Here is an 11761-nt window from a genome sequence, read left to right as displayed (position 1 = left end):
AGCAAGAATTGCTGTAGCAATAAGGCATGTCCTTTTTAGTAACTATAACACTGCTTTATATTTTATACATAGGTGTTTTATGTCTGTGACTATATACTTTTCCTGTGTCCAAGATAACCTGTACAAATGTCTAAAATTACAGTTGCAATAACAGAAATCTAGAGAAGTGTTAGACTACATTGCTTTATAGAGTGTTTTACCACACTTCGGACCATTCACCCCACTTCATTTTAAATTTAGGGAGAGATGAAGAGCTAACACAGTCCCCACACTGGCATATAAATCAGCAGGTTTTATTAACTTTTTACTGTATTGTTATTAGTTATAAACCCAAATCAGTCATCTTTTTAAATTCAGACTACAGACCAATGGAGAACTTGTTTCCAGTTGAATATAAAGCAGTCCCATTTTAGATACTATGATATGACCATTTTCTCTTCCCAGAAATCTGTATGTTCAATTTAGTCATATTTCCCAAAAAGTGAAAGGCTGGGTGGAATAAGCTAATAGTAAACAAAATTCCCAAAATTATCTTATTTCACATGCCAAAGAAAGTAATAGGAAAACAAAAGACAGTATTTTTTTAAAAACTAGCCCCAGCCCAGGAGTTCAGGTTAGTGCTCCCAGCCTCTGCAGGAACATCAGCAGGAAAAGTGGTCCTGGTGTGAAGCAGTCCCTGTGTTTTTCTGGGGTGGGTGGGGAGCAGCAATAGGTTTGTCCCACCTTCCCCCACACAGTGAAGATGCTGAGCTCAGATTTTATCTTTGTGGCACAGCTGGTGGCCTCTGCCTCCCCACAGAGGAGCTAGTGCAGTTCAAAATGTGACACTACACTGAAGTCAACAGAACTTGTGGAATGTAAAATAATGCACATTCCTATCCCTGTCTGTCTGCAGACTGAGGGCCAAGGCATAAGATAATGTTACTGCAGCTGTATTTGACCTTTCTTCAGCAACTGGAGGGCCCCTCACCACACAGATCTCTGGGATGCAATAGGGCCCTCTTTTTTAAGCTCATCATAGCACATCTTTTTGAAAGCAGCAGCTTGAGGTGTCACCCTGATTTTTTTTTTTTTAAGCAGTTTTCAAGTGTGTATCAGCAAACTGGCTCCTCGAGCTTCTTCCCCTTGTTGTCTGGTAGATGGATAACTGCAAATTGTAGTCAGCTAGCAATTCACTGTGTCAGGAACCAGAAGATTTCTTGTCCCAAACCACACTCCCTTACACACGACACCCTAAAAAGGTTACAGAAATCCGCATCTCTCAGTGCTGATGCATCCAGATTCTGCCTGACCCTAACAAACACAAGTATGACATTCAAAGGGCCATGCAGCAATAAAACAGAGAAACGTTTCCAGTTTGCAAGATTCAGCCTCCACCAGGGTAAGACACAAGTGCAGACAAGTGATGAGGCTATAGGATTTACATAATGTACAGTTACACTTTTAATATACATATTTGATACAAAAATTATAGCAGGAAAAGGACTCATTTGATTGTCGAATACAGTATTTTTGTACAGCATGAAACGTTCATTTCAGTTAATTATTTATCCTGTAGTAGTCATATCAGCTGTATAGGACTTCTATGGTATGTGTAAATGCAACCTGCCTTCAGACTAGCAATCAAATTAGGTCATTTGCTGGCATGAATATAGTCTGATGTTTGACTGTTCTCAGCTTTGGTATTTCAGTGACTGAATGCAGATGTCTGGCTCTTCATACTGCTTTATGCTTACTGATTAAACGCTGAGCAAAATAAAACGGTGGAGTGAGAAGCTGAACATGAGCTAGTACCAGGATCACAAGCAGAGCACCTGCTGCACAGTAGATAGTGAAGACTCTGCTCTCAAATGGAAGGAAGCATTTTTGGAGGGAGAAGTCAGTTGGTGTTATGCTGCCCTGGAAAAGAAATGAAGACTGTCACTTTGCTGTGTTACCGTGGGGTCTGAATCAGGAGTAAACACCACAGCTGTCAGATCTCCAATTTCTAAATCCTGTGTTGGGTGGCAAGGGTTGGGGCCAGTTTCCTAGTACCAGTGCCTTCTCGGGGGGCTGAAGAGTCCATACCTTGTGGTGCTGGGCACTAACTGGAACATTAACCAGGCCAACATTAGCCCAGAGGCCAATCTTCCCACCTAGCATAAACAGAGAGCTGGGCTCCTCATCTGATTTGCCTTCAAGAGAAGCCTAACTTTAGCTGCTGTAAATCCACCTGGAAGGAGCCTTTCCAGGCTAAAGTTAGGTTTTGTGAATGTGCCCCTCCTCCCCCGAGCCCTCCTTCTTACCCAGTACATGCTGCAAAAAAACACATTGGCTAATCCAAATTAGAAATATGAACTTCAACAATAAAGAACTTCATTGGGTTTTGGCTTGACTTTGCAGTTTAAATTCAAGTTTACAACGGATCGAGGCTGAGGAATTAGAACAGTAGTGAAGAGGATGCAACTTTAATTAGCCAACCTCTTGTTTTGCAGTGAAGATGCACTGTCTGGCGTGTGCAGAGAGTGTGTGTAGTTTGGAGGCAGCTACTCTCAGGAATATGGAATAAACAGAACTACTTTCAACAACAAATATTAATAGTTGCATAAAATGAATTTAAACGTTTGGGGTTATCAGAGTATTAAGCAGCCTAAACTCGACAGCAGTAGAACATACATGAAAGATTTCCCCCTCCAATTCACAGACTATTCTGTAAACAGATGGTAGGTTTTGCTTCTTACTCCAAGTTTCTAGGAGTTCTGTTTTATCTTTGAACTGGGGAACTAATTGATTTACCTCTAAGGATATACTGAGCACTGGAACTGCCTGCACAAGCATAACCAACACACTGTATACAATGTGAATTGGCAATGAGAAGGCAGATTGTGGGCACGTCACAAACACTTTCACTGCATTAATGCACATGTTTGAAAACCATCACCACCGTGCAAAAGGGTTTGAGGTGGATACAGTCTTGTTTTTATAGTTGGTAAATCAGCCAAGCCAAACTGGTCTTTCTACTGTTCAGTGCACAATACTGATTATTTTTACAAGTCAATAGTTTACAATGCACCCTCTTTCTACAAAAATGTACCCAGATACTAATTAGGTCTTTAACAGCATTGCTTTGTACCACACAGAACATGTGGCTCCCACAGATGTACTTTATAAAGTGGATGCAGTGTACTGAGTGGGTTGGGTGGGTAGGCAACTTTTTTTTTTATTTTTCGTTTTTACAGGTAGAATCAGTTCTAAAATATAGCTGACTGCCATGTTGATTTATTTATGAAAGTTATCTGACAAAAATAAAAAAAAATTAAAACTTACCATGATGAAACTAGGATTGTTTCTATTCCTCCAACTGAATGACGGGACGCTGATTTCTGGAATTTTCCCCTCATGCAGCACTTCACAAGCACTATGAGTGTGCCCACTGAGAATCAAACGGGGCTGAAACCACCACAGCAGCTAGAACACAAAATGGTGAAGCACAAAAATTAAGTCACAGCTAAAAAGAAATTAAACTTAAAACCCCCTTTTTTTTTTCCTTTGAACAGAGTGAAATCATGGCAATTCTAATATTCTTACAAAGTGTTTTCTGTAAACTTCTGTTTTCCAGTAAGAAATGTGTTGGTATTGCAATATTAATCACACCCATTTGGCCCTGATACCAAATACTGGGCGCTTTTTTTTTTTTTTTTGCCATAAAGATCAGAAGAACAAAAGCAACAGCATGTTCTGAATATCACAAAGAGAAAAACTTTGGGTTTAGTAAAGCAATGCTGTTTTCTTATCTAAGGAAGAATATTGTACCAGCAATCTTGAGTGAAGACATTTGTGCAGAAGGAAAGAAATAATGACCATTAAGTTTTCAGAGAATACATTTTCTTGTAGTTACTAATTCAGCAAAAGCAATGCTTTCAAAGTGTTGGAAAACTGTGGCTTCCTACCAGGTGTGTCAATAGTTTACACAGTACAGAATGCTGAAGTGGAGGTAAAGCACCACAGCAGATTAAAGAGTGCCAGGACTTAGCTGTACCTGGGAAACCCAGCAGGACCAAGGCCATGATGGTGAGGATCTTCAGGGGAGCAGCTCTAACAAGCAGCTTCTCACAGGCCTCAGAGAGGAGCAGCCATGCTCTGTTTGTCTCAGCCAACAGCCTTACCACAATTTTTTAATCTATCTACACTCATGAGCCCCCCTTACCCACCCACTCACTCACACTCAAGTTCCCAATAAATCAAACCTTTTGTGATGCCTCTTGAGACAGCACATCATATTTTTCTTTAAAGGGGATGTTCTTTTCCTCCGGAGGAGCAGAATCTTCTCCAGTGCATTCAGCATCACTTTTCCGATAGAGAGGGTAATGCTGGGAGTAATTAAAAGCAAGGATCAGTTGTTAATGATCCAGCCTGTCTGGACCAGTAATAAATCCACAAAAACATGTCAATATGGTGCCTCACCCCACCTCTAACACACCTGTAAAAGGATGGGTTCTGAAGCTGGAAGCTTTTCCACTTCGTTGCATCTTTTGTTGGAATGATTCGGTTTCTGTGAATGAAATCAAGCCATAAGAAGGGGTGAAGGTAATTAAGCAATAGCTAGGTTTTAAGGGGTTAGGGAGGGCAGGGTTGTTGTTTGCTTTGGTTTTTTGTTAAGCAGTTTAGTTCAGAGTAGTGTTGAAATACTACCCACTGTATGGACTTCTAAGAGTTTTACTGTGGACTGGTGTAACTCCCCATGGTGGATATGCTGTAAATACAGCTGTGCTCTTTCTGAGTGCAGAAAGCAGCAGCAGGATCTCTGCACCAACAGGGCAAAGGAGTTTGAGGGCAGCCCAAACGAGATACAGTCTGGCAGTTTTTCCACTGGGAGCTGGTTTCCTGATTGACTGCCAGCCCAGTCAGTCATGCTGCCTACTGTGCATCCAGTAGGGTGAATGCATATGAAAAAGGGAAGAGGAAGGAAATACAAGAAGCAATTGGATTTGATGAAAAAATACAACTAAAACACTACTAGGTTATGAGGAAAGGACTGTAGTAGAATCAGGAAACAAAAAGCATATGCTTGAAGGCTATAAAACAGAATAATATCCATAAATATATATTCAGGATTATGTATCTTGAGTCAAAGAGAAGGTTACAGAACTTCTGCCACTCCAGAACAGAGGAAATGACACTCTGTTGGCAGCATTGACAAGTTAACACCATTAGGGCAAATCAACACAATTAATAGTTAAGAAAAAGGATTAAGAGGGAAATAAGGGAGAGAAATACTTGCTAACAAGTTGTGATGTGAATTGGAAGCAGATTTTTTTCAGGGGAGTCTGGATATATCCTGACTATGCTACAGTATCAGTATTCCTGCTGTGGCAGAGGAGTCGCTGGCTGTAATCAGATCCTTACTAATCTCTTACCTGCTGGGAGCAATTCAGTTTGTGAGAAAGTGCCACAAGTTTTGCCTCTGAGGTACGGCAGACAGCACAGCCATCACCCTCCATGGCTACACTGTTCACTAAGACAAAGCTGGAAAATACCAGGGGTGAGCAAACAGAAGTGAGGAGGACAGGAAGGCATTTGTTGTACAAGCACAAGTGTGGGATAAACTTCATTTTATAAAATGCAAGTGTTCCTAAGTTGGACACAGCTCAACAAAACAGCAGAATGCAACAGCTCCTGAAATCACATGCTATAAAACCTCCTCTGAGTATCTACCCTAGCCATGTCTCTGCCTGGCTGGCTCCTTTAGACAGTTGTTAATTAGGCTGCACAACATCCTTCATGCGGCATGTTTACACTTCAGAATTTTTTTTATATTTTAATGGATACTTAAGTTGTATTCTAGTGGAATGTTAGAAGTTCAACACTAAACTAAATTCTGAGGGAAAGGAGAACTTGTTTCTCTCCCCATGCAGTTTAAACCTCAGAGACAGAATTTGAGACATTGGATTTCTTCAGAACTGAAAAGAACAGTACTGCATTTGCATGACTACCCTGAACAAACTTAGTTTTGTACTTTGCAGTCTCTGACACACAAAACAGGATTTTATTTGTAATAGAAGGTTTCTCTGTAGATTTCAAATCAACTTTGAACTTATGCCACAAGATTCATACCCATTTAATCACACATTTGTAGTTTGATTTACATCCCCAGTTCAATTCAGTCTGTTTAAAAGGGACACAAATCAGCTGAATGCACTCACTTAAGAGAAACTAGTCAATAGTAAAACAAAAATTAACTCTCTTTTAGCAAATTAAGCTGCTTTTATACCAGAGATTTGTTGTAAAATAGTTTATCTAGGAATGTTTCATTAATAGTATAGCTCATTTCAGTTAATGGATACCAGACATACAATCTGCAACTGCATGCAAAAATTCTGCTGAGCTGTTTTATCAAAGGAGACACGGAAATGTTCCTTAATAATTATTTTTTAAACAGCTAAAATACGTATCTTGAGAATCCCACATCTGCATGATAAGCAACAGCTTTATACTGAGCATTCACAAAGCTCAGACATCTTCCTAAAATAGACACAACCATTTCCAGACCTGTTCAGAACTTTTAATTAAACATTTTTAATGTTTGCCTATTAAGGGAACTGGTGTAAACCTTTAGGTTTTGAATCTGACATTTCCACAGGTGAGTACAACCTGAGGACACACATGCCAAACAGAGTGGCAATGGTCCTTCCCTTCCTAAATCTGAGACTTAAAGACAAACACCTTTCCACAAAGCCAGTATTGCATTCCCTCCTCGGGTTCCTGCGTGGTGTCTGGAGGTGACAGGGCACCCAGCAGACAAGTGCAGCCACGGGGACACAGCTGTGAGAACAAACTGCACCGAGCTCTGCTCGAAGCTAACGCCAGCTTCTGCATTATTACCCCACCTTGTGGGAAAACCGCGGACACGCAACTGCTGTTCCCGAATTCCTCAAACAAGGGTTAAGTTCTGCAGACTAAAGAAGTTATTAAAATTAATGAAACTCCTAATTTGTAAACACAGAGGGGGTTGGTTTGTGTTTCTTCATGAATCCTGCTATGTTTACAGCCATGGCTCATTACCAGCTGCAAGGAAGTATAAAGGCAAACCAGAGAAATGTATTCTGACTCCGTGGTAATTTTCCATTTGAAAGGAAATTGTTAAAATTTACCTGGTTCTAAGTATCAAACTACAGGCTTGTACAAAGTGTTTGGGGTTTAACACATCATAAGGTAGATTATTTAAAAAAAAAAAAAAAGAGCTCTAACTTAAGCATTCCCATATTATTTCATTAGCAAAAAAATCAAATATACTCACTTTATTCCTTTCCGAGTTATCAGCTTTCCTGAAGTAAAGTTGAAAACCTTTTCAAATCGATTTATCTTGTAAGTAGTCATTCTGTGTCACAGAGCAAAAATACAACTGAGGTAAGAAACTGCCTTTGGAACTCGTCTGACAGTTGCTTTACAGTTTGTTGACCATTCATGCAGCTTGCTGCTCCCATCCTCCAGCTCACACAATCATTCAGGAAACTCACAGGGATGCTCTGACACCCCTTGTGTCCTCCAGCCCTTCCCATCAGTGCAAGCACCAGCAGAGTGAGGGCACCCAAACTCCTCTCTGCCGAGATAACAGGAAAGGAAATATATACTCAGACATCTTTCTGAGGAGGAGGCCAAATACAAGGAGAAGCAGTTGCAAGAACACCATGTCAGTGCAGAAGCATCAGCTCTGAACAACCCTCATTTGGTCAGAGGAGCATAAACCTGTTTTGTGCACAGGCCTTACTCTAAATTACAACCCTTTCTGATTTGATCATGATCAAAAACTTTCCATCTAACCACAAAATAGGTCCCTCAGGCACAAAAGCAGTTATTATGTGCATGCTGACACTTCATTCTTGGCACCTGTGTACTCCTTTCACTGACAAGGCTTACTCGTAATGAAATCCGATGTCATGATTCCCAACGATGACCACCAGCTCTGTAGAAACTGGGTACCTAAACATTTTCTGGAATCTCCTGACATCATCTGCCCATGCCTGCAGGAAAATAAGGAGAAATCAGTGCTGTTCCACAGCATCAAAGGGGAATCTAGAGAATCACAACATTACAACTCCTTTCTAAAAAACTAGAAATTTCTACCAATAGCAATATTAAACAACTGTAGCAATATTAAACAAAGCCTTGCATATCTAATTTGCTTCCTTCCATCATCCATTTCGTTCAAGAAATCCTCGTTTTTGGAAATAAGAGCGCTGATGATTTCATACCTGAGGTGAGCTCCATTTTCCTTCATCAAAAACATCTCCCAGAATAAAAACAATATCTGGCTGCAGTAACCATAAAGCAGTTTGGAAAGATCTCTCCATTTGCCATTCCCTGAAAGGAAAATACAGAACCAGTTACCCCTGCCTTACCCCTGGATCCTCAACTCTGAATACACAGACACAGCCTGGCAATGGGAATGGGAAAATGGCTCCTACACATTGAAATATGAAAATACATTATGAAATTCAAATTAAATATTTAGAAATCAGGTGTAAGGACAGTAGGTGCATCTTACCTGATGGGTAATTTTACCACAATACAATCAGGACCAACACATGGAAGAAGTAATACCAGCTTGTTTACTTTTTCATTACAATAACTCTAATGAAATGCTGTTTAATGGAACAGTGAATTATTGTCCCATTAGCTACTATTAAAAACTCTAAAAACTGGGTAGAGTTTATTAAAAAAAATAATAATTACCTTCTTAGTTTATCCAACCAATGTCCTTTGATTTCACCAAGTAGGTGTGTATCAGCTAAAATTATGGCCTTTAGAACTGAGGCTGAAGTCTCTTTTTCACCCTTGTGAGCTCCACCTTTCACATCTGGCCATCGGCATTGAAATATTACCACATAGTAAATTAAAAATTCACAAAATATTAACACTGAGCTGACAAAGCACACAAGTTTCAGCAGAAAACAGAGCCTCCTCTTCAGAGGGGGATTCTTCACAGTGGTCGAGCTCGAACTCAGCATTGCAGTACCAGCATAAGACAATGGCTCAAGTTCTCCTCTCTCAGATGAAAACAGCTTGGGCTTCTCAAAGGATCACGTTGGGCTTTTTGTCAGCACAAAATCCCTGTGGAGAAAATACAAAATAAAATATTCATTAAGCCAGCATTCCCTAGGGAAAGCTACCATGCAAGGCCTACTGTGTGAGCTTCTTGTCACCCTGAAAGGCTTGGGAATATGTAATTGACCTAAAGAGTAAAGTTCTCCTCCAGGCACACAGACAGCCAGCTGAGCACAGAACTGCAGTCACTCCTACCAGCACCAAGGAAACCAGATTAAAGCCAGCCAGGATCTTGGTGTGTGATGGTTTTTTTAGAACTATACAGTGAAAACACTGTGAATAGGGATCAAAGGCAGGTAAAGACAGAGCTTAGCTTGAACAGCAGCAGCAACAAACAAAAAAATCCGTTAGGATCCATACAGAATCATTTAGGTTTGAAAAGAACCCTAAGACTGAGTGCAACCCTTAACCCAGTGCTGCCAAGTCCACCCCTAAATCATGACCCTAGGTGCCACATCTGTACATCTTTTAAATACCTGCAGGGACTGTGACTCCTCCACTTCCCTGGGCAGCCTGTTCCAATACTGGACAACCCTTCCAGCAAAGAAATTTTTCCTAGTATCCAATGTAAATGTCCACTGGCAGAACTTGAGGCCACTTCCTCTTGTCCTATTACTTGTTACTTGGGAGAACAGACCAACACCCTGCTGGCTACAGCCTAATGTCAAGTAGTTGTAGAGAGCCATAAGGTCTCCCCTCAGCCTCCTTTTCTCCAGGCTGAGCAACTCCCAGGGATATCTTCTGGCACAACTACAGAACATGACTACACCAAATCAATAGCATTACCACCTTTAATATGGCTCATTGTAATCTCCAAGAACCAAGTGCAATTCACTATCCCAGAACAAGATTATGGGAGCTTTCCAGGAACACAGGCACAGATACATGGTTAATTAACTAAGGCTGCTTCGTTTCTAACGAGGAAAACAAGGAACAGCTAAGCCTCAGAAAAAAAGAAACTTCACTACAGGTGTAGAGAAACAATTAATGAGCCTAAATTGGTGAGGTAACTGTATTTACCACTTTCTTCTGCGTTGGATACCTTGTACCTTAAACAGGGAATTTACCCCCTTTACACTCCAGTACTTTTTTCTGTTTCTCCTACAGCCCTTGGCAAGAATACTTTTTCAGGGTAAGTGCCCACAAGAAAGTATGCCAGCTGGGAGGACAGAGGTGACAGAGGTACCAGTCCTTACTGTCAAATGAAATTCCTCAGTTTTCAGGCCCAGCCTCTCAGGGTCTCAGTCTGAAGAGCTCTGCAGGTCTGAAAGTCCAGCTCTTTCAAGGTAAACTGTGTAGCATGGCCACAGCAAAGAGACTCCAGGGGAGCTATAGAGAGATGCTGCTTCACAGGCTCAGCAACAACTTCCAGAAAAATCCACCAAGTGTGGTCCCCCACCCACCAGCGGGATTGCAATTTTGCTTTCTACAATAGAAAAATCCTAACACAGGGCTAATAACCAGGATGTGAGCAACTGCTGAACACAGTATTCAGCGATTAGCAGCCCACGTCTGAATTGACTAAATCTGACTACAGCTGTGAACAGTCGGTACCTTTCAAAATTCATACACCAAATATTAGGAAAATTAGGACAAAATTACAGAGCCACACAAAATTAGTGGATTATTTCTAAAATCCTGGCTCAGTTTTATGCAGAACACAGAACAAACTCAAGTTGCTTTAATTGCTAAATCACTGTCCTATGCACTAGCCCATTTGATTTATCTCATGGAAACTGCATACTGACACATGATTATATTATTTTTCCAACCAAAACCCCTATTTGATAATAGCCACTTATTTTCAAACACAAGCTTTCCATATCAGCACTACAAAGTACTTATTCGAGACAAAGAATCATTAGGCTGCACCATGAAACATTTCTAATACACATTATCTACCAGTAGCATGACTAATACTTAATTGCATGGAATTCAGTTCTATCTAAACTTGGTTTAGCAGGAGAAAGCCACTGGCCAGGTGTCACAATTCCATAATGTGTGGAACTACACACACAGACTGATTAACTTGTTGAATATTCATCTCACCTGCACTTTAACTAGCAACCAAAATAACAACACCTTGCTTGTACATCTCACAAAAGATTAAAGCAGAGGTATCTGCTAACTGGCACAGCAACAAGGACAAAAAGGCAAATTCTTACCAAAGCACACAGATTTATATGGCTTTATCCTGCAAAGGAGGAAGCAGTAATTATTTGGAAGTGGACTTTGTTAGTCTGAGACAGTCTCCTCTTCCAACAAAGCAGTATTAATTTGAACAGAAAATGCCAGTAAGGTAACTTGCATTAGCCATGTCTTACAAATAAACAAATAAATAAATAAAAATCAAATCTTCAAGAGCAAAATGATACCGTCAAACCTGCAATCTGTGGAAAATAAAAATATCTTCAAGGCAAAACTGCCATTTTCAAAAGTCACAAGCAGCAAGAGACACAATCAATGCCACAGAGCCGGTCATTTCCACACACATTCCTTCTCCGGCGTTTCTGCTGCTAATTGTTACTATCGGGGGAGTTGTGCCGCAGATTGGAAGTTGCCAGAGGTGTCCCATCTGCACTCTACACTGCCGGCATTCCTGATAGTGAAAGGAAAAGCGCCGGAAAGGGAAATTAAAAAAAAAAAAAAAAAAAAACAAAGCGATGCAGATCGAGCT

The 11761-nt window shown here is 40.6% G+C and overlaps 1 protein-coding gene across 8 annotated transcripts in view; it reads right to left on the bottom strand.

Annotated features, from left to right (window-relative positions):
- Window positions 1-1419: 1419 nt before the first annotated feature.
- Window positions 1420-11761, bottom strand: part of MPPE1 (metallophosphoesterase 1) — a 28724-nt gene continuing 18382 nt past the window's right edge. For 2 of the 8 annotated variants that reach the window (XM_085052524.1, XM_085052523.1), the window contains exons 2-10: window positions 8713-9090; window positions 8232-8340; window positions 7897-8000; window positions 7277-7357; window positions 5397-5505; window positions 4460-4531; window positions 4227-4349; window positions 3307-3447; window positions 1420-1899 (exon numbers count right to left, since the gene is read on the bottom strand). In XM_085052524.1, coding sequence (XP_084908650.1) covers window positions 1717-1899; window positions 3307-3447; window positions 4227-4349; window positions 4460-4531; window positions 5397-5505; window positions 7277-7357; window positions 7897-8000; window positions 8232-8340; window positions 8713-8987 — 1197 coding nt within the window. In that variant the 5' untranslated portion in view covers window positions 8988-9090 and the 3' untranslated portion in view covers window positions 1420-1716. Of the gene's footprint in view, window positions 1900-3306; window positions 3448-4226; window positions 4350-4459; window positions 4532-5396; window positions 5506-7276; window positions 7358-7896; window positions 8001-8231; window positions 8341-8712; window positions 9091-9211; window positions 9518-9560; window positions 11419-11459; window positions 11715-11761 lie in introns of those variants that run through there. The other 6 variants (XM_085052520.1, XM_085052522.1, XM_085052519.1 and 3 more) reach the window with 6 other exon arrangements.

This window comes from Lichenostomus cassidix, chromosome 2, assembly GCF_008360975.1.
Source record: "Lichenostomus cassidix isolate B80296 chromosome 2, HeHo_3.0, whole genome shotgun sequence".
NCBI lineage: Eukaryota > Metazoa > Chordata > Aves > Passeriformes > Meliphagidae > Lichenostomus > Lichenostomus cassidix.
This window is presented reverse-complemented; position numbering and strand designations above follow the sequence as displayed.